The sequence below is a fragment of the Quercus lobata genome, chromosome 3 (genome assembly GCF_001633185.2).
Source record: "Quercus lobata isolate SW786 chromosome 3, ValleyOak3.0 Primary Assembly, whole genome shotgun sequence".
Classification (NCBI taxonomy): Eukaryota; Viridiplantae; Streptophyta; class Magnoliopsida; order Fagales; family Fagaceae; genus Quercus; species Quercus lobata.
In genome coordinates this window covers 33321517-33345280 of record NC_044906.1, presented here as the reverse complement: position 1 = coordinate 33345280, position 23764 = coordinate 33321517, and the positions used below count along the sequence as shown (strand labels likewise).

At 35.8% G+C, this 23764-nt stretch overlaps 1 protein-coding gene across 3 annotated transcripts in view; it reads right to left on the bottom strand.

Annotated features, from left to right (window-relative positions):
- The window catches only part of LOC115981519 (protein PIR), a 43361-nt gene that overhangs the window by 511 nt on the left and 19086 nt on the right, over positions 1 to 23764 (bottom strand). For 2 of the 3 annotated variants that reach the window (XM_031103713.1, XM_031103715.1), the window contains 16 exons: positions 22440 to 22651; positions 19371 to 19518; positions 18171 to 18339; positions 18010 to 18086; positions 14860 to 15030; positions 13594 to 13670; positions 13400 to 13502; positions 9759 to 9878; positions 9514 to 9657; positions 8634 to 8783; positions 8224 to 8367; positions 7751 to 7838; positions 7025 to 7152; positions 5016 to 5223; positions 1104 to 1276; positions 211 to 426 (listed from right to left, as the gene is read on the bottom strand). In XM_031103713.1, the coding sequence (XP_030959573.1) occupies positions 211 to 426; positions 1104 to 1276; positions 5016 to 5223; positions 7025 to 7152; positions 7751 to 7838; positions 8224 to 8367; positions 8634 to 8783; positions 9514 to 9657; positions 9759 to 9878; positions 13400 to 13502; positions 13594 to 13670; positions 14860 to 15030; positions 18010 to 18086; positions 18171 to 18339; positions 19371 to 19518; positions 22440 to 22651 (2328 nt within the window). Of the gene's footprint in view, positions 1 to 210; positions 427 to 1103; positions 1297 to 5015; positions 5224 to 7024; positions 7153 to 7750; positions 7839 to 8223; positions 8368 to 8633; positions 8784 to 9513; positions 9658 to 9758; positions 9879 to 13399; positions 13503 to 13593; positions 13671 to 14859; positions 15031 to 18009; positions 18087 to 18170; positions 18340 to 19370; positions 19519 to 22439; positions 22652 to 23764 lie in introns of those variants that run through there. The other variant, XM_031103716.1, reaches the window with a different exon arrangement.

Here is a 23764-nt window from a genome sequence, read left to right as displayed (position 1 = left end):
TACTGGACTGGGTTCTATAGAAGAAAAATAATAATAACAACAATGGAAAACGAAAATTAATACTTATTTTAGAGCACATGAACCTTGGTACTGCCAAGATTTCTCTAAAACGAAGATACAGAAAAGTGATTTCACATGTATTTTGGCTCCACAAACCTCCACCATCTTGAGTGGTCTAGAACAGTAAGTTCAAGACATAAAAATATTTACCTGGCCAAAATGATGACTTTTATCAGTTTTATGTGTCTGTGTTATTGATACAGCTTCAACTTCAGCAACATTGAGGACCTGATATGAAAAATCAAAAAGCTCAAAATGCATCTGTTGCCCAAGCAAGTATATTATGGTGCAACCACCCCAAGCAACTGAATCACCAAGCTCTTCATGATTGTTTGATGGTACTTGAACAGTCTCTTCTAGATATCCCTATGAAGCACAAGAACTAGAACAAGTTAGCAGAAAAACAAGATATTCAAATATGCACATATTCCTAGAACCGAGGTAATGACAAAATTAATGGTTCATTGAAGCTTAGTTCTCAACCATTTCAATTAAGACATAATTGCAGGATTCCTGATCCTGGGGCATAATTATTACTTTTAGCTCACAAACATAATTGGTTTTTTAATCACAGGTGGAAAGAATATATAGAAACAAATGGAACTTCTTATTCATTTAGTAAAAGTTTTTCCAGGAGTGAAAATCATTATGTTGGTTACAACTTGACATGATCATTTAAGATGCTGGTCTCTCTATTGATAAGCCAAATACAACTTGTATCTTCGCCAAACTGAGATCAGGCTGAAACATACTAGTTAATGCCCCCGAGAACAAAAACCTAAAATACCAAAAAGCTAATGAGACACCATGAAAATGTCAGACAAAAAGCATTATGCATTTCCATTTTCACTTTGAAACTGTTGCAGTCTGGATATTACAATAGACCCCCTTCAATTATTTAAACTAAATCGAGAAATTTAAGGCACACTCAACACATGTCATTTTCGAAAAGCAACTAATGCAAAGACAAACCTAGGAAGTTATAGTCAGACCAACTACAGGTGATGTCAGTGAAAAACAAGGCGTGTAAAATTCGTCCTTACAATTTGAAGGCCACTATATATTCGGTAGAAATCCTTTGAAGTTGTAATGTCAATGAATCCTGTCTTTGGAGCATTACTCCATTTACTACAATATTTATCCAATGCTGCACTTGTAAAAGCAAGGGCATATTCCAGCACGCTTCCAGTATTCATGTTGGCCTTGTATAAAAGATCTGCAACAAAAGGAATACATCTAAACCCTTAATCAGGAGCCATTAAAGCAATAAACAAGAACTGGGAAATTGACAGAGATGTGACACCTACAGGCAATGGTAAATCATATATGTAATGACTATTAAAGGCAAAATTCTTTTAATAAAGAGCTTATATTTCCAGGAATAGCAATGGAATTTTGAAAGCACAGATCACAACCTTTTTTTTTCTCCCCATTTTGTTTGTTTTATTTTGCTTTCAGCCATTCACAAATAGGAATGTAGAATTACTTAATGTCACAAACAAGGGACTTTGGACCAGGGCCAAACTTGGACAAGTCTTTGTGTAAAGGGTGACATCAACCAAAATATCTTATTTTTCTGTAGTGGTAATTCAAGTGTAAAGTTCCATTAAAAAGCATTTGCTTAGCTCATATGGATATGGCCACTCAGAAGAGACAAAATAATAAGAAGGAACCAACTAAGAGACAAGTGGGTATGACTAATGGATAAAGAAATGATAGGTGGGGTTGCTACTTGCTAGCATTTGATTTATTACAAAGCAGACATAAAATGGGATAGCTTTCAAGTTTTAACCTTTAACCAACCAATTCAATAAATTTTGATCTAATAAAATCCAACCAACACGGATTAATTTTTCATGTGTTGAGTTGAACTGGTACCATATCTTTTAAAGCTTGAGCTTAGATTGGCAAGATTTTTAACCTAAGAAATTGACCCAACCCATACTACTAATAATTTAAAAATTATATGCCTTTTAAACTTGGACAAGTCTTTGTAAAGGGTGACATCAACCAAAATATCTTCTTTTTCTGTAGTAGTAATTCAAAAGAGGTTCCATTACCCTCTACTCAGCTGGTAGGGGCCTTTCCTTAATCTTGTATCGCTTTTTATGAACTGTCTAAATTAACTCGGTCCTGAAAATGGCATTTAGAGCGTGGCTGGCCCAACTTTATCTATTTTACATTTAGGGAAAAATATATGGTAAGGCTAAATACATTTTGATCCCTCCCACTATTGGGCTGCTATTGTTTTGATCCCTCAAGTCTCAAAATTTATAATTAACCCTTGAATGCCAAACTGGTAATGTATCAAAAACAATGATGTTTCACCATAATTTTTAATTTTATACTATTTTTGGACCTATTTTAAAGAGAAACCAAAAAAAAAAAAAATTGCCACCAGATTGCCACCAGATCCACCAATCCCAAACAACCGGACACCAACATAGCCCCTACGCCAGAAAAAACTGCTCTGTTACTCATGGCCACACACCCATGCACTGATGCCCTCCACTACCTCCACTACCATCAACAGCCTAAAACCATTCATGACCCAAATACCTGGAATCTGGCCATCCCAATTTAATACTACTTCACTACTGCCTGTCGCCACACAGCTTAAAACACCGAAGCCCAGGACACCATAGCCAAATTCACAACCAAGGAGCCACAATCCAAACGCACAAGAAGAATATGAAAAAGATCGTTTGATAAAGCAAAGTTAATAATATAATCTAAAAAGTTAAAAAGGAAGGACAGAAAAAACAAGCAAGATCACAAACCCACCCATAACGAGAGCAGAAAAAATCCAATGATGCAGGACAACAGAATCTACGAGTCTAGGAAAGGAGATTTTGTTTGGGGAACATGTAGAAGTTCTTCAAGGTGACAAGTAGGGGTGTGTCGGTTCGGTTTTAGTTGGTTTTCTAAGTGTTGGCCAACCGAAACCGAAATTTTCGGTTTGTGAAATTCTCAACCGAAACCGACCGAAGTAATTGGAAAACCATCGGTTTCGGTCGGTTTTTCGGTTTCCTTATCATTTATTTTCTAAGAAAGCAAACAAAGAAAAAAAATTAACAAACCCAGAGAATCCCTTTGCTTTCCCACGTTTTCTCACCACCCAAACACCAAGCACCAAGCAAAGTAGAAAAAAAAAAAAAGAGAGAGAGAGAGAGAACGGCGAAGCAGCGTATCGGCGAAGAGAGCAAACAAACCCAGAAAATAACAGCGAAGCAGCGTACTGGTGGGTTTTTCAATTTCCTTATCATTTAATTTCTAAGAAAGCAAACAAAGAAAAAAAATTAACAAACCCAGAAAATATTAACAAACCCAAAAAAAAATTAACAAACCCAGAAAATCCCTTTGCTTTCCCACGTTTTCTCACCACCCAAACACCAAGCACCAAGCACCAAGCACCAAGCACCAAGCACCAAGCAAAGTAGCAAACACAAAACCAAAAAAAAAAAAAAAAGAGAGAGAGAACGGTGAAGCAGCGTACCGCGAAGAAAGCAAACAAACCCAGAAAATAATGGCTAAGCAGCGTACCGGTGGGTTTTTCGGTTTCCTTATCATTTATTTTCTAAGAAAGCAAACAAAGAAAAAAAATTAACAAACCCAGAAACCCAAAAAATATTAACAAACCCAGAAAATCCCTTTGCTTTCCCACGTTTTCTCACCACCCAAACACCAAGCACCAAGCACCAAGCAAAGTAGCAAACACAAAACCAAAAAAAAAAAAGGAGAGAACGGCGAAGCAACGTACCAGCTGGAGACTAACGCGCGTCCTTGCCACTAGGATACTAGGAACTTAGTTGAAATAATTTGTACAAATTATTATTTAATATATTTCAGTTCGGTTTGGTCGGTTTGGTGTATTAGAATTTGCAACCGAAAACCGAACCGAAATTTTCAGTTTTTTAGATAATAAAACCGAAACCAAACCGAACCGAAACCGAACTGAAATTTTTGCATCGGTTCGGTCGGTTTGAAGTGGTTTTTTCGGTTCGTCGGTTTTTTGCACACCCCTAGTGACAAGTAAAATTTCTGTATTGTCAAAAGCAGCAAGTGTGCAAGCAATGCAAACAACAAAATTTGAAACAAGGTTTTGGAGGTTTTAGGGCTTTTCCCTAATAGATTTTATTCCGAAGGTGCAATTAATATTGGACAATGTTAAAGTTACAAACTTTTTTACAAATTGTTAATGTGGCAAAATGGTTATAGGTAAGAAATAATGATGTAAATGGTGGGCCCAAATAAGAACTAATAAAAAATTTGACACCTCAACAGTTTGTAAAACTGTTGTAAGAAAATTTGTGGCTGTAGCATTACTCATTAATATTATTGAGGACAAAGTTTAGATATGAAAAACCCAGGATCACAGTAGTTATGACAACAACAGAGCATGATATTCCTGAGTGTGGAAAGAACCTCAGTAATTTGCTTCATGTTTCCCTTTCATTCCCCACCTACATCCTGTACTAAATGCCATCATTATTCATATTTCTTAGTAATCAACTTCTTCAAGCCAATTTGAATAAATTAAGATTTTTTTGTTCATACATTTGTTGGCTTCTGACCATTTTCCCGAGCTTGCTTTCAATGTCCAACTTTTTGTCTTCTATTGCTCTTGCCAAAAAAAGCGGACATGTGAAGGTAAAATAAGAGGTTACTTTACTAGCACTGGAAAAGGAATATTCCTACAGTAACTAAGTCTTGTGATCCAATCAGTTTTAGCAGAAAGTAAATATTCAGAAGATCAAGAGACACCAAGAACAGGAAAAATAAATCATTATAAACTGTCAGAACTGCATCACAGACATCAAACAGCATATATTTGACTTCTAACCGATACAGGTGTGATCTGTTATTGTATATAATAGAACTGGCATGTGTTCTGTTATACCTACATATAAATGGCATTATATCAAAGTAAGATAGAAGGATGTGCAATTGTGTACCTGCAGCTTCTGCCTGTTTTGATAAGGTCTGGAATGAAGTTGGATGTGGACAATTGGGATTTGACACAATTGTGGCAGTGGCAGATTTAAAGAGGTTAACAATAGGGCTATCTCCACCATCTTGAGAATACAATATTTGCCCGTCTAGACCAGGAAGGAAACCCAGCCACGGGGCCGTTTGCATGAAATGCATAGTATCCACTTCTCTCTGTTGAGCATGAAAGATTTTTTTTAGATCTAATATTAAAAATTGAGCAGTTAGAAACATTGACAACTCATATAAAATACACAGTTATAAGATGAACAAAATCAATAAGATTAGCCTGGATCAGGCATAATAACTTTTTGCCTAAATATAAAATCTGAGATAAAACACCTCAATGTTAAAATGAAAGGTTTATTTCTGTAGAGTAAATCTTATATGAACCTTATTAATGTACATAATTGAGTTTTGTTCACTCTCCATACGAGAATGAATCTTTTCAATTTTCTTTTGCCCAATCCCATCCCATGCTAAAAAGTTAAATGTTACATTCTCCATTATCCTCATTTAGAAATTTTTTTTTTTTCATAAAATAAAACAGCATGAGCAAGAATGGTGTTGGTTCATGCAATTGATTCTCAATACATCACCCCTCTCACAGCCCTTTATTGTTTCAAGAAATCGCCCTCAGTCCCTCACCCAAACGAAAACACAGCCACCACCCACCCAACCATATCAACAACAATAACCACTGCAACAACCAAGAATGCTTAGTAGCAAGGAATAGCAACGACGACAAGAACAATAACAGCCACCTTAAGATCCAAAGGAGCAAACAACTATAATGGAAGGCCGAAGACTGGGAAAATCAAGTCCTCAGTTGAACAGTCAGTCCAAAATTTCCATCTCCACTTGTAGTGATTCAGTTCTGGTAAAGCAAAAAGAGTTCGACTAACAAAAAATAAGAACTTAGGGCATAAAATTACTCGTACTAGTCAGCTTTGGGATGGAACCTTCAAAGCAACTTATCTTCATTCAAATATATTAGCTGTACTAAAAATGTTATCAGATGCATCAGGCTTATCTGATAACTAATCTACAAACCAGGAATTTTGTAACAAGGAAGACCTGGAGACGAAGTGCTAAATAATATAATCAGAAAAGTCATGGACACAGGTCCAGAAAAAACCTTGAAAACTTGTGCACTTCTAAAATCCAAGATAAAATTCAAAATAACTTCAGATGATGACTAGCCACTCTAAATTTACTTCTGTATGAAGCTTTCTGACCATCAGTTGTTGAATAAGCAACCAACTAACAAGAAAAGGCTTTTTGACACTGTAGACAGCAGAATCAAACAAACTTTTGGTTCATCAGGTTCTTGAAACAAAACTTTGACCAGGTATATCCAGAATTTGGTAGATTTCTGGCACACACTAAAGCAGCCAGCATTTCACCAGCAATATCACGATAAAGTTCTAACACTAAACCAACTCAGGGTTTTTGGAAAGATCATATGAACCCAGCAGGATGGGGACTTATCACTTGATTCAAAGAGACCCAAGAAGCAACATTAATTGTGCTCAATTATTTTCTAGGATGGGCAACTCTACATTACTTATATATTCATTTCAATGCATTAATTATGTGTGAAATATTACAAGCCAATGAGCTCTAGCTCAACTGGCTCCTCCTGTCCTTGTAAGTGCTAGGTGGAGTGTGAGATTGTGGGTTCAAGACTCATTGGGTGCATGTAACTTACGAATAAAAAAATTAATTGTGAAATATTGTATCTTAAAAGAAGCCCGAGAATGAATAGAAAAATGCAGATATACTGAACAGTAAAGTATAAAATTGATGTGTGTGTGTGTTTCCTACAAATCTCTAGGAGAAGTTCTAATGCATTATCTATATTTTCGAAATATGCAAAGCAGGAGCCATTAGTTTAACTCAAATATTTACTGCATATACTTCAGTTTAAAATCCATAGAAATAGTTATTGCCATGAAGAGTTTAGGACACTAACCAACACAATATCAAGAAGTCCCATCCAATAGAGTACACTTCCGATCTCCTTTATCCCACGAAGAACCTCCGCTTTCAGCTCTGTTTTTTTACCCCAATTAAGATGTTCTTTCACAAGCCTCATACAACCTGTGCATGAGCAATAAATTCACAAACTAGGAAAGGTTAACTGAGACAGCAAACAAATGGGAGCAGAAAAGACAAAAGAACATGCAATGCTAAACAAGAATCATAAATTGGGTTGACATGAAAACTTAAACACCACAAGAGAAAGCTGACATGGGTTCTGGCTCTAATCTGAGATACAAGTGAATGAATAACTCATGAAAACACTGACTAGTATAAGGTCATCTTCAATCCAATTTAATGACCACTGGAAATAAATACTGCCAATACCTATGATATATATATATAAACTGGTTCCAATTTACGAATGCTGTGTTGCACAGATTCAGGCTTAAACTTTTCAGAAACATTTTGGGCACAGAAAAGTGTCCATTTCCATTTATTTAAAAAATGTCCAGGAGACTTCTGATTTTGTTGCAGGCCAAACTACACATTTTTCACCTCAAGTGACACTCTGTAGTTTTTTATATACAGGAATTACATACATCGATTCATAGTATTAAATTAATGAAGGGAAGATCATGTTCTATTTCTTTGATTAATAAATTGACTTATCAAAAAAATATATCCTTCAATAAACATTTGCAAGACAATCACATACCTGTCACACCTCCATCAAAAGGAAGCAATCCAATAGATTTTGGCAGAGCTTCTTGCAATCCTGTGATCATTGGTTCAAGTGTAGTTACCTGAAACATGCATGGATGGAACATTAGATGAAACCACAATTATTATCTTCTATTAAAGCTCAACATGTAAAATAATATTGAATGCTTTTGCTAATTAATGAATATTAATGCTTTAAGCACCTGTTCACTAAAGAATTATGGATTTTGGGGCATCTTTATTGCATACTAACATATTTGATGCAGATCTTTAAAATATGATGTTTTTAGGTTGTATTTGGGAACTAGGGAGACTTTTTTTTTTTTGTGGAATGGTGAAAACACAATTAAATATTATCTTCTATAACATTCTGTGCAACTTACCAAATACCATTTATCAGGTACTTTTTTGTGTTTTTTGTGTTATTATATATCAACAATAGACTGAATTCATAACAGCATGACAAACCTTATTTGATATATGATCTAGAAGTGCTCGAATTAGCCAAGGCAATGATCTAGATCCCAGTAGTCTTATAATGGAAAACATGTGGGGTATTCCAAAGAATCCACAATGCAATCGTGCAAAACTCTGATGAGCAGAATTCAAATCCTACAATGAAAATGAACACAATAAGAATAAAAAATGTAAGTAAGTACAATGAAAATGTGAAGATATATTGAGAACAACTCATATAATTACCAAAAAAAAAAAAAAGGCCAGCAGGTCAATGATACATCTAGTTTACTTTAAATTTATTTGTATGAAATGTTTAATAAGTGTAAAATTTTTGGAAAAGTTGCTTCTGCAATTATGTATAATAACATCTCAATTCTCAATGATAAAATCAAGTCAAGTGATTAGTGTATGTTGCTTACTTCAGTACCACAATAAAAGTTAGGCTTGGCATGGGGAACTGATGGCTTCTGAACAGGAACAAGAGGAACCTTTGATGATCGGATAAAACGCTGAGTGGTATTGCAAAGGATGAAGTTGGGTAAAAAATCGCTTTGCAGCTCTGACCAGATCTAACAGACACAAACAAAACTGATCATGTTAGAACCAGCAATAAATGACTAGAGTCCAAAATTTTCATTTCTAAATGTTCCAGTCTAGTATTTAAGATTCTTCCAAGAAGTAGAAAGTAAGAACATACAAAGTTACAAATAATAAGTTTCACTACTGCAATTAAGACCAGAATCTTCTAAAATTTGATGATCCCCATAATAGTTATCTAGTTAACAAAATCCAACGCATATATTAATAATAAGATATATGCTGTTAATACAATGAATGTAATTTTAAAAGGCTGGAAGTAACCAGTTTTGACACTTATTCCCCAAATAAAATGAGTATGATCACAAGCTCAGAAACCATCTTTTGTCAAATGTTAAATTAGTATAAATAGACATCAACAACAAGGTCTCCTTTGTATCCATACTCTTTAATGAATTTGATAGAGAAATACATAATGGTCGACGAACAGCCTCCATACTTATATTAAGTTATTTGTTCTATTACTAATGTTCTCATTATTTTCCACAATTCACATTACATTTCAAAAAAAATAAAAAAATAAAACAGTATGGGCAAAAAAAGTCCAATACGTAGAGTCTAGAACATAAAAATGAAATTGGAATTATACAAAACCCATCCACAACAAATTGGAATTATACTGAGAGAACAAAATATTCCAAGTTCAACACAAAGCTACAGTCAAAATATGTTTGAAGAGAATGAGAGGAAGAAACTCCATACCTGAGAAGCAAGTCGACTAGAAAATGACACAAGAGATAAGTTCTCTTGCATCTCATTCATTATAAGACTGAATGAGTCGATTGAAACGTCTTTGGATAGCAATTCATGGGTGTGTTTTAAGATATCAACCAGCTTCTCTAATTCCTAAAATAAAATTTATCATATTAATCTTCTGTTAATGGAATAGGGAAAACAAAAGGCACTTCTCATTGCAAGAACCCAGAGAACAATGTGAAACTACCTACCACTATTGCACATAGATCCTGAGACTCAAAACGATCAAACAGAAACTCAAGATTCTCCCTAAAAAGTTTGTTCATCCGCTCCGCAATCAAACTTCTTAAATCAATGGTCCTCCCAAGTAACTGCACCATAAAATCTTAGTCAGGTCATTGAGAGATAGGTATTCTGATTGAACTCAAATAATCACAAACACTAGATATATAGCTCCGTGGATTTATGTCTAGAATTATAAGTTTAAATCCTACTCAAATTTATGCATCAATAAATAAATACAATGAAATAATACATAACCTACAGAAAATTGTTAAAAAGACACAATTTTGCATTCCTACCACCATGTGATTTGTTAAGGATCTATTCTTAAAAACTTTTGACTTTTAGACCTTATCAAGAGACGCAAAAAAACATTCAAACAGGGATATATTTGCAAAAATGTACCACAAACATCAAAAGAGTGTAACAGACAGAAAAGAAAAGCATTTGTTCAGACACTTTTTTTTATCAATAAGTAATAAGGATTTATTGATAACGAAAAGAGAGAGACACCCAAGTACACAGGAAGTATACAGGGGTGTACATATCAAATACAAAAATTACATAAATCAAGAAAATCCAAAAAAGAAGAAAAAGGATGGTTTCTCCACACTAAGAACCAGTCCAATAAGGTTCTGAAAAAAAGAAGCTTGAAATCAGGCATAGAACGCTCATTGTCTTCAAAACACCTACTATTTCTTTCCTTCCAAATACACCACATCAAACAATGAGGAACAACCATCCATATATCTCCATTGCGATGGCGACCAAATCGACCTTGCCAGCAAGCAAAAAGCTTAACAACAAACATTGGCATAACCCAACAAACTCCAAATAAACCAAAAACCATATCCCACAACTCTAGAGCAACTGGACAATGAAGGAATAGATTGTCAACGGTTTCACTGTTACACTTGCACATATAACACCAATCCAAAATGCAAACATTTCTTTTCCTTAAATTGTCAATTGTCAGACGTTTCCCCAAGGCAGAGGTCCAAACAAAGAAAGCCACTCTAGAGGGAATCTTCTGCTTCCAAATGCTTTTCCAAGGGAAAAACTGATCACTGTGGCCAACTAGAAGATGGTAGTACGCACTAACCGTAAACCCCTTACTCTTACAAGGAAGCCAACATCTCTTGTCCTCCCCAATCAACCGCATAGGAGTGCTATAAATGGTATTTATGAAGCTCCAGAAAGCTTCCAATTCCAGATTATGAACATCCCTACAAAAATGCATCTCCCAATGAAGGACTCCATTGGAGTACCTCATTAGATCAGCCACACTCGTCTCTTTGTTTCGATAGATCCTATATAAATCAGGATAGCAGTCAGCAAGAGGAGATGATCCACACCATCTATCGAGCCAAAACCGCACTTTTGATCCATCTCCAATTTCATGCAGAAAAAACCGAGATAAAGAGGGCCACCCCCTTCTGATATTTTTCCACAAACTGACTCTATAAGGACCAGAGAAAAAGTTAGAACACCAACCACCCCAATCACAACCATACTTCGCCTCTATCACTTGACGCCATAGAGCATCACTTTCTTGCCCAAATCTCCATAACCACTTCCCTAATAAAGCTACATTAAAGGTTCTTAGGTTCCTAATCCCCAAACCACCTGAAGAGAGAGGAGTACAAACCGTAGACCAATTTACAAGATGAAATTTGGGCTCATCCCCTAGGCCACCCCATAGAAAGTCCTTTTGAAGTCTTGCAATTTGGTTGGCCACTGAAGCAGGAATAGGAAATAAAGAAAGAAAATAAGTAGGAAGGTTAGAGAGAGTGCTTTTAATTAAAGTAACTCTACCTCCCTTGGATAAATATAACTTTTTCCAACCTGCTAATTTTCTTTCCATCTTCTCAAGAATTGGATTCCAAATTGTCTTGTCCTTGTATTTTGCCCCCAAAGGAAGACCCAAATATTTCAATGGAAGAGACCCTTGCTTACAGCCTAAGACACAGCCTCAAACCAAATGAGCACCATACAGAGAAACAGCATTTGATCAATATTAGCATCACAAAAAATTAGAGTATCATCATACAGGCCCTAGAATGTTTCAAATTGATGTTCATAATGGTTAACCAAAGAATTTTGGGCCCCCAACTGAAAGAAAATTCCCATCTCCAGGCTTCTGACTGCTATGAAAAAGATAAAGCTCTATATATCAGACCTTCACAGAAAAACAGTAATGAAATGAACTTATGGCTTTCCTTGTTCCTAGTACTTTTTTTTATAAGAACAAATATATATTAATTAAAATGGGAGAAAAGAGCAGGTAAAAATAATGAGAAATCCAAAAGGACATAAAACTTTAAGTTCCCACAAAGGCTGAGCAAATAACAAAACCCAAACAACCCAATAGCACCAAAAGCCTATAATTATTTTTTTTTCAAAATTATAAATATATATAAAAAATAAAACGAAACAAAAAAACAAAGCTCAGGGAGGATGAAAATGTGCCAGAAGTTTGAAGTGATTTCAGCCCCTCCCTTGGCAAGAAAATCTGCCCCCTTATTTGCGATTAGAGCACCCAAAAACAGGTGACAATGTCTCTAACTTTGCACAAAATCCATATTAGGAATTTCTATATCTTCAACGTCAGCCGAGTCTTCTCCAGAATGCAAACATTAAAAGAATTTTTTTTCATAGGTCACCAAGAGCCCTTCTTGACATACCTTTGACAGCTTGACTTCAATGGAAATCCTTCACCTTTGGATAACAAAAGCATGAATTGCATCACCTTCAAGACTTCTAGAAGTTTCACCAGCTGCAATAATCCTGGGATTGCCTAAAGAGCAATCATGAAATTTATAACCTAAACAAGGGATCAAGTGCTCCAAAGGACTTTATTTGATCCTAATGGCCAGTTATTTGTTTGGGGAGGGGGGAACACTTCCAATCTCTTATGTTTAGAGAGTTAAGATTTGCTTTTACACTCAATTTATGTAAAGGAGATAGTAGTTAGAGTAACTTTTGCTATCCTTTCTAATTTAAAATTTTTTATCATCCAAGCAGCATTGCCCTTCTGCACTCACTGGAAATTGCTAGATCAGGCTTTCACCCTTTACCTAAGATCACAGGCAGGCAGCTGAGAATTTAGGTTGAAGGTATGAACCAAAGAAGGTGTGAAAAACATCTGAGTCCCACAAAAATACTGAGCCAAAAACAAGACTCTCTTTTAATGTCTTCTTCTAATGATGAGAAATGTAACATCAGCTATCTTATCTTCAACAGGACAGCACCCACTTTTTGCCTCCAAATTCTCTAAATGACAACCAACACCGTGCTTTTCAACCGTACCTTAATTCTCCTCCACCTAAAATTGGGGAAGTGGTCCTTTAAAGAGAGATGCCTGAGGATTACATCACTTACGCTGCCTGTAACAACTTGTGCTCCATTACCTAATCTATGATGGATGACACTTGGACAAGAATTTAAGGTCAAGAGGAGTAGACATTCAGGATACTTTGTGAGAGATAAAACAAAGAACAAAACATGTTGCTAATCATATTTAAATGAGGTACCAATGCTCCATATGAAGCTAGAGTATTTCCACAACAAGGGAACAATTAAAAATATCAAATGAAAATTAATTATTTACCTTTACTCTAGTCAGCTTTAGTAGTGCAGAGAATCTCATAGGCTGGACAGAATATTTTTCTCCATTGTCTAAGGCGAAGAGAAATGACGGATCAAGTAATTCACTGCAGGATTTTGCAAACAAAAAAAATAAAAAAGATTAGTTTAATAACTTATAGTGTTACAGGAGAATAGATCAAAGGTCAAAGGGAAAACCTCGCTGCCCAGCTCTTGTAGTATGTAAAAATAGTCTCACAAAGTTTTGAAACAAATATATCAAAACAATGATCCACCTGTGGAAAAAAAAAAACCATCACAATTCATTATTGTCAGTGCAAGCAGAAAGCTTATAAAATAGCTTGTAAGAACATTTATGGGATAGTGCATCTATATATATAGGGTTTTACTAACATATGCCCTTAGGGCATACATTAGTAAACTATTTTAGGAAACATTTTATGAGAAATTGAAAAAGCTGTAAAAAAAAGTTGGTAACTTTTTCAATTTCCCATGAAAAATTTCCTAAAATGAATGATTAATGTATGCCCTAAGGGCGTACATCAACTGGACCCATATATATACATATATGTGTGTGTGTGTGTGTGTCTGTGTCAGTAACCATTATGAACAGTTCTATGAGATGATTTAGTGCCTTATGTTTTATGCAATAAAAAAACCATACCAAACTAACGTGGCTTCAGTTAATCTGGTTATATAATATTTCAATAGGATCCATGACTAAAATTTAATTCTAAATGCAATTGATAACCCGGTCCATGAAAGTCAGAAGGACAACACTAACAACCCAGCTTGATTGTACAATGTTTCAACTGAAAAAAATTAACTAGAGGAAATAAAAAGACAGAAAATTAAAAAGGCATGAATATAGAAGTCTCATCAGTATAGCCAAGACTTCAGCATCAGTTTTCCTACGTTAGTTTCCCTTCAATTTAGGGACATAATAGTAAATATACAGCTACCATTTAATTACTCAATATTCCTGGGCATGTCCTAGCTTATGTTGACATTTGTTTATTTGAGCAAGCATGTCCATATTCAACTTAATCTCTTTCTTTCTTTTCTTTTTCTTCTCTTTTTTTGGCTTATGTTCAGGGCCACCTATTCTTTGATTTGTATTGATGTAAACTATTTAAATTTGGAAAAGGCTTTCCCAGAAAGTAAGGCTTGCATGGTTGGAGAAAAATCCTCGTGGAAGTTTAAGATTAAGGGTTACAGATTGTGAGAGAGTACCAAGAGGTTTTGGTTTTTTTTTTTTTTTTTTTTTTTTTTTCACTGTAGATTCTATATGATCCATAGACCTTGTAGAAAAACAGGCCACTTAAAGGAGAAAGAAATTAATAAGAAGCATGTAGAACCCAAACATGTCAAAGTACACAAATAATTGAAAAGTCCAATCATAAAACAAAAAATTAGAAATCCATCCCAAATTTAAAAAATTAATTCAGTTCAGACTTCACATACCTCAGCCTCAATTTCATCATAGAGGAAGCGTTGCTTCAGTACAACCAATGCTTGCTGAGCTGAATCATTATAGATGTCAAATGGCATAAGAGCACTCTCAAGAAGACCAGCATTCTGCGACTCAAGCAAATACTCCACCAGCATCCAGGGAAGAGAGCATTCAATGGGAAACTGCACATCAGAAACAAACAACTTTCCTTAAATCCAAGTTAGGGTGGACTGAAGGGGGGGGGGGGGGAAAGAGAGAGCTACATCCAGGAAAAAAAAAAAAAAAAAAAAAAAAAAAACGGAAAAAAGAAAAAAAGAAAAAATATAATAAAATTATTGTATTACCCCAGATTGTCTAGATTGTATTGGATTGGATTGTATAAATGTGTATTACGTTAGCCTGTGCTAAGTTCCACATTGGGTGTGTACTATGCCAATTTAGGTTATATAAATGATTATGAGGAGCTCCAATTGCGACTAGTTCTTTTGGGGTATAGAATAGCTGCGGCTAGCACTTTCTTTGAGTTATTACAAATGGTATCTGTTAGAATAATGGTTAAATAATTAAAAACACCCCTTCCTAACAGCTTAAGTGTTTGGAACAAGTGTTAGTTTATCATAATATCAAAGTAAGTGGCCTTAAGTTCCAAATCATGTCCTCACTCTAACTCTCATTTAGAAAGTTAAGAGGGTGTTTGGTTTATAGGCAAAACCATCACTCAAAACTCAATTTCTGTCACCCAATTCTCAAAATCCAGGGGCCCCACTACAATTCAGCTTGTTTGGTTTCGTTCCCATAACTCAATTCCCATCACCAAAAACTCAAAGAACTGAGTTTGAGTGATGAAAATTGAGAACAACATTTTGATGTTTTCCGATGATGAATTATTAGTTATGGTGGAATTTTTGTAATTTTTTTTTTTTGATAGGTAATCAGAAAACTTATATTAAAGAGGGAAAAAAATAAATGACAATTACAAGATGTTCATGATGATGAACAACAACACAACAGCAACACAGCACAACACAACACAACACAACACAACACAACAACAAGAGATGTGTTAGGAAACTAAGCTAAGGGAAGGCATAAACTCAAAGAGAGAAGAACACTCAGTAAAACCCCAACAACGAGACCACTCCATTAGATTGCGTTGGCATAAAATCTTTAACTCCTCCAACGTTTTCTCTTTATCTTCAAAAGATCGACGATTTCACTCCAACCACACAATCCACATTAAGCACCCTGGAACTAAATCCCAAATCTCCGAATTATGCTTCCCAAGCCACTGATGCCAACTAGATAACAAACCCGCCATCGAACCCAACATAACCCAATGAATACCAAAAGCCTGAAGCATGAAAGCCCATAGGGAATGAGTAATAGGACAATGAAGAAGAAGGTGGTCTACTAACTCCCCATCATAGCAACACATACAACACCAATTAGCCAAAGGGCGACCCTTAAGCATTAGATTATCCAAAGTGAGGATCTAACCATGTGCAGCAGTCCACAAAAAGAACGCCACACACTTAGGAATCTTTGGTTTCCAAACACCCTTCCAAGGAAATAAAGAATTTGAGGCACCCCGAATCTCATGGTAGTAAGACCGGGTGTCGAACTTTCCATCCCCTTTTAGCCTCCAACAAAGAGTATCTCTCCTAACACCCCGAGGAATTTGAGGTTGGATAAGTTGAAAAAGAGAATAAGAAGCATCCAATTCCCAATCTTCAAACGCTCTATAAAACCTTAAATTCCACACTCTAACTGTACCCCCTTCTGGAGCCCAAAAAACCTCAGAGATGCAAGCATCCTTGACCGCTGAACATGCATAAAGCTCAGGATAGCGATCTTTTAAAGAATTCTCACCAATCCACCTATCATGCCAAAAGCAGATACGAGTTCCATCTCCCACTGCAAAGGATAGATGCTTAGAAAAGCTCTCCCACCCTTCATTAATGCTTCTCCAAAGACCACACCCATGAGCCATCCTGCAAACTTTAGTGCACCACCCCCTATGACCCTCACCATATTTTGTGGAGATAACTCTCCGCCAAAGATGGGTAACTTCATGACCAAATCTCCACAGCCAATTCCCTAAAAGCGCTTGATTAAATGACACCACACTTCTTATCCCCAAACCGCCCCTCTCAATGGGAGAACACACCTTATTCCAAGCCATCAACGGATACTTGAAACTCCCCTCAGAAGATTTGTAAATTAATGCAAACAAGTGGGACCCACTCTCATGACTTGTCTCATCAAATCAGACCTCTCCTAAGGATCTAACCTGTGCTCTCTTTCCTGATCTCCTCTCATTCTGATCTCCTCCAAATTGTGTCTAATCCTTTGGGGTATAGCGTAGATGTTGCTAGCTTTTTTCTTAGTTCTTAACATTTACTATTGTCCAATTACAACATGAAAATAAAAATGAATATTCTAAACAAGTTTATGAGACATTAAAGAATTGGAAGGTGACTAAACAAAAAGCATGTGTGCTAAATAGAAGGTATGCAACCATATAGGTAGAAACAAAACCCATTCCATAGAATAAAAATACTTCTTGCCAACTAGAGGGGAGAGAGAGAGAGAGAGTTGTATAGAAAGTTGAGGTGCTATATGATATTAATTAGTTAGCTAGTCTTCATTAAATCATATAAATATCAAATTAGCAAGTCTAAGTACCATATCAAAAGTGTGTGTGTCAAAACCAATGTACTTCTTCCCAGATACAACACAGTTGTGTTGGCAGCAGTAAGAGAGCTATTAGTGAGGGTGTGGAATGTTCAAGAGACCATGCTTTGGAAAGTGGCAAGTGCTTTCAATTATGACCATCCCAAAAATAACAAAGGACATTTTCCCAGAAAAAATGTTCCATTATAAGGTAATTAAGTAATTTTGACATAATAATTGATAATTAGACTTCATGAGTACATATCAGCTTGATATATTCAAGAAGGTTAAATATTTAAACTGAAGGTTCATTTAAACTATCTAGTTAGACTTTTAGTCATTCCAAAAAAAGATTTGAGTTCATCATACGCTATAATCTAGAAATGACCAGCATAATATCCCTTTTAGTAAGTCAAACTAACAAAGACACAAATATCTTAGTTTGAACCAAAAACATTAATCTAACCATTAAAATGTATAAGTTGTACCTGAATAACCCGAGAGGACTCCAAATAAAATTCTCTAAACCACAAGAAACCAAGATCGGACAAAGATGCAACCGTAGCTGTGATCACGACAACAGGTTAAAATTACCTATGTTACAGCTCATGAGGACAACCATTGCAAGAAGTAGAGTTGAGAAGAATACCTGAGTAGTCCAAAATATGGAGGAAAAAGCTAAGCTTGTAAAAAAAGGTTTCCAATTGTTTCAAATCATTAACCGGTATCTCAGACCCACTATTCCCAAAGAGCCCCCCTGGCTTCCTAAGGTTACCACCAGAGACCACCTCGTATATCAAGAACTGCAAGCAGTGGATCTACATAAAGAAAATGAATCTATCAATTCTTGCAACCTTCATCCAAATTATATGTATATTCATGTACATATGTCCATCTATAAAAGAGTTAGTATTATATGTATATTTATGTACATCTGTCCATCAAAAAAGAATTCTTTGTGAGAAGGGGTACATCTAAGGAAGAAATATCACCATACCAGCTAGGTGGTCATCTGCAAGGAAATCTTTGTACGTCTGGCCAAAATATACTAATTGAGAAAATCACGAATCTTAAGATATGCTTGTTCTAAATTTGAATATGTATGGATGAAATCCCAATCATTTGATAATAATATGGTTTAGACCGTACGGCATAAAATTACCAAAAAGTATATGCTTTTTTTTTTTTTTTTGGGGGGGGGGGGGGGGGGGATGGGATGTTAGAGCTTGCCATCTAATAAGGAACTTGTCTGGTGAAAACCAATACTTCCAACTTATTATCAAAACGTTGAGTGAGCGAAAAGGTTGAATTAGCAAGCAAGAAGATTTGCTCGCACACGATATATTTATCAGTCTTTCATCTTCTTCTTTTTTCCCGATTATTTTAAGTTGAGAATGTTCAGTGAAATCTGAAGATTTTGATAGAACTAAAGAAGGGAAGATAATTTCAAATACTTTGTTTACTTCTTTTTTGTCTGTTTTGAGATAAAGAATATCAAAGAAAGAGAATTTTACAGCCTCTAAAAAGATAAAAGATACAATTATTTGGAAAAGTTTAAATGCCATAAGCAAGACTACAAATGGGAAGTCAGTCACACCTTCAAGAAGCTTTGCCAACACAAGCTGTACTACCTGTCTCTCAAGGTTCATTTCCCCCAAACTCCCAACCCTTATAGTGTTCTTGTTATTGATTCATATGAATTTGTGAATGATTTTATTCATTTTCCTCTCTGTTTAATAAAATTACTCATTTTTCCTTTCATATGGCATATGAATGAAGTTGTGCTAGATTTTATGATTCACAGCCTTAAAAGTACATGCAGGAAAGAAGTTTAAAAACTGAGGAAAACCTGAGCCGCTGTTGGTGCAACTGGCCTTGGATAAAAGAAGTTCGATTTGCTTTCGTCACCCCCATGCTGTAAAGATTGTAACTCAGGTTCAGACTTGCTAGTATTTGCCATCCAGTCAGCTGAAAGGGTCCGCATATCGGATAGAATCCTGAGAGTTAGCAATTAGAAGAAACATATAACCAAGATTTAGACAGAAAACTTGATTCAAGCAGCTGGCAGCAGGTTTTGACAAGAATTAGCTACATACCTACATTTTCCAAACTACGTCATCACAAAGGTCAATGAGCTATAGCTCAACTGACACTTCCCTCTCCCATAATAATAAGATGGAAGGTAAGGACATGGGTGCAAGACACACTGAGTGCAAGTGTTACTTACCAATTAAAAATAATAATGTCAATGTCATCACAAAGAATAGATTAATCAGATTATGGATAAAAGAGTCAATTAAATCAAATGGTATCATAACCAAAGGCTCAAGCAAGACTTTGAATTCAATCAAGCATAGAGCTTCATATCAACATAAATAAAGAACAGAATAGGGGAAAAATCATGATAAAGATTTCAATGAAAGAACGATTTAAACATTATAATCATATGATTTACCATGCTGAAAATTATTAATAATTTTAATCCTAACATCATAAATTGATAAAACTTTAGTTTGGCTAATCACTTCAATGAACATTTCAATTTTGTGTGTTTGTTTATGCAATGAGATCCAACGTCCATGTGCAGTCACACACCACCACATACACATTGGGTACTGGATACCCATTAAATGAATTAACAATTCACTTAAATTTCAGGTATTGTGAGTGCATATGCTGGCTAGTGCTACATGCACTTGTTTGGTATTCAAGATTAATCTGTGCATTCACAAAAACTAACTTCAGATCTTGAACATGTTTAAACTGATTCCATTCGATTAGATGTTCTAAAGTTTCAGATTGTTTTACATCCTTTCCCACAAGCCTATCACAATATCATGAATGTTGGTGTGTGTTGTACGCATAGTTGTTAGATGATAGCATTGTTTTTCTCCTTTTGATAAGATGCATGAGGTTGTATTGCATTTCACATGCTTTGATGCTGCTGCAACAGAGAGTGCCATTTCTCACAAATTTCCATTCTCTTTCTACTTCAGTTCATGACTTCATGTGAGAGAAGCTGTCATGAAATATAATCTCTTGGAACACCTAATCTAGGCATTCAAAGGTTGAGTCCAGGCAGAGACACATCTCTTCAAACAGGCACCTCCGTGCCTATATCATGCATCCTCTCTTCCAGTTTCAGAAATTTGGACAAAAATAGCAACAGAGATCTTCTAGAGAAAATAGCTTTTTCCTGCAATTCCCAAGTCCTACCATCTTTAATCAATTTTCGGTAAAAGTTAAACAGGAATCATCCCTCCAGGTAACTTTGAAGTGGCTAGAAGGTATTAAACAGTAAATCATATACCCCTATTGCTCAAGAAACAAAACATAACTCTTAATTTGGAAACTTTATTGTGAATCACAATGACAAGTTGTTAGTGCCAACCCCATAAAAACCAAATTTAATGGGGGTCCATTTGTTGGAACATATCCAAAAATTGAATTAAGGACAAAAGGAAATTTTAGAAAAAAAATATGCCAATTGGAACTTTTGCAAAATGTGATTTTCTGTCATATATATGGGTTCAGTTTTTATTTATTTATTTTATGGCATATAAGAACTTCACTTAGATTAGTTAACATCGCAAAGCATAAGGTACAACAATCTTCACTGTTAATTAGAGTCCAACAAGTGACTAACCCATCAACCAAAACTAGTTACCAGGTAATTCAAGGGCTTTTCACCCTTAACGGGATAGGCAATTTATCATCATGCCTAGGAGGCAATAAATGGGTTCAGTATTAGGTTACCAAACAATCATTTTCCATTCAAATTAGTAGGCTCCCAGCCAAAAGTCACTTTTGGAGGCCAAAATGTGGAACCAAACATAACTATCCTACCATCATGCTCATCAAGTTTTCAAACAACTTCCACAGCAAATATCAGTTTTTCGTTTCAGGTCAAATTCCTAGAAAATAAGTTACAAAACTAAGTTATATGTTAGAAATATTTTATGAAAAAAATAAATGAATTGTAGTGAGTGTTAATAATATTTTTTAAAATCTTTAGAGCTATCAATGGTTAACTCAAAATCATATATATGGTCAGACCAAAAGTAATCTAATATTATCCCCTATATATTAATAATGATAACTGTAGGGACATGATTTTTAACGGCCCAAGGATGACATTGGGCTCGTATGTAAAGGGCCCGAACAATATGATTTGTAGAGAGTGGGATAGAAAGGCTGGACCTTGGTTGTTGGGCAACGGTTTAGTCAGGATTTTCATGGAAGCCCATACGAAGGTGGATTTGGCCTGTATAGCTAAGCCTTACATGGATGTGGTTTGAAAGGTCTGACTCCTCGGAATTAATCCGAGGAGCAGTATCCTTTCACCATTCTTCCTCCTTTTTCTCCTTTTTCCGGAGCCTCCCCTTTTTTAGCTCTCTTTTCCCTTTTATACTAGTATTCAATTCCCCTTCTTCATCTACGTGTCAGTTTCTCCTTGTTTGGGGCAATTACTCGTCTTATCAATCCTCACGTCAGAGTGGTTGGGAAAAGCTGGATAGCATGGTATGGGGTATGGGCTTGTCAGGTGCTGGGCTCCACGTTATGGTGTTGACAGCTTTCTCACTTGTACTGCTCTTGTACTGAGTTTGTCCTTTTCTTCAGGCGTTTTGTGAGGCGTTGAGCGTGAGGTTGTCCTCGGCTACCTTCTTGGGCCATTAAGGGGTTCTCATCATACCTCCTCGGCAGTAGGGCTCCTCGGCTTGGGCTTTGGGCCCTTAATGTGAAGTGAGCCAGGATTCCAAATTTCAGGCCCCACAATAATAATTTTCATTACTTATCAAAAAAATATGATAATATTTATTGTATCTTAATTGCATAACAATAATGATGCTAACAGACTTAACTTCTAAATGGAACATTAACAACAACAATAACAATAATAATAATAATAAATTCCCACCTTGAAAGATCCTTCTTCTTTCGAAAGGTAGTCCGCAGCATAGTTGCCAATGTGTTTTGTACAAAATCTTGGACCTCAGCATGTATCGTTTCCCATAATGCATCAGCTACCAAAGTGTCGCACCGCTGCATCATTGATCCTACACTCTTTATGTAGCTAACAAGTTCAACCAGTGCTTTCCTTTCCTCTGCACTATAATTATAACGTACAACCTACAGGGAATGTAATAAAATGCCACTATCAAACAAAACATAATATTAAGATAGAAAACATGTATATAATCCACCACTACAGTGCTCAATTTTTAAATTATTAATTTTTTATTGGAAAAGTGCAAAAAGGGCATAGTACACATGGAATATACAAGAGATAAATAACCATCATCTAAACTAAAAAGATCAATCAGCTCAACTAAAAAGATCATGTACATGGGGTCCCTGCATCTACCTTGGCCTCCTGTTTGATCAACACCCCTACATCCTCTATTACCATGAACTCCACCAGCCGAACACAAGATCCGACGTATAGCGCAAGTTACAAGAAAGTCATTTCAAAGGCGTGGCCGTGGGCCCTATCACTGATGCATGATTAGACATGTAGGAACAGTAACTTAGACTTAGGAAACCACCCAAATACTGTAAGTGGGGGGACCCATGTATGTGCCAAAGATTTTGTATTTGGGGACAAACATGGGAGAAAAGGGAGAGATTAGAACTTAGTATTTGGGGAGGGTGATCAAGCTCAGTCATCAAAGGGGGCTTCTCGGCTGTGAGCTATCCTCCTTGGATATATACATTTCGAGCAAGCAAATGTTATATCGCTACCAAAAGCCACCAACCATATGCCAATCTGCTTTCGGATTTCCCATTGTGGGCTATACCCAAGAAAACGTACAAATTAGTTGGGCCTCAAATTGTCCACTATTAGAAATTTGCCTAATGTCATTGTCCATATTGCAAAACCCACTCTTGTTGGAACTGTGACCTTCCAAATGCTCTTCCAAAGGAAAGAACGGCATCCATTTGAGTTTAAAACTTTGTGAAAAGTTTAAACGTTGAATGGTCGTCTTTAAAAGGATTTCAACACAATTTTTCCTCTACCCTCCCCACTTTGGTGGAGTAGAGAATATCAAGAAAAGAAAATAGAGACTCCAGCTCCCAACCTTGCATTGATTCTAATAACATTGATACCTTTTATTTTTATTTTATTTTTTATTTGGAACAGGGAAACTTTATTAGAAAAAAGGAATATAATAAGATTGATATCTCAATTGAAGTAACAATTAGAAGGCAGTGAGAGGAGGAAAAAGAAACAGCAATACAGCT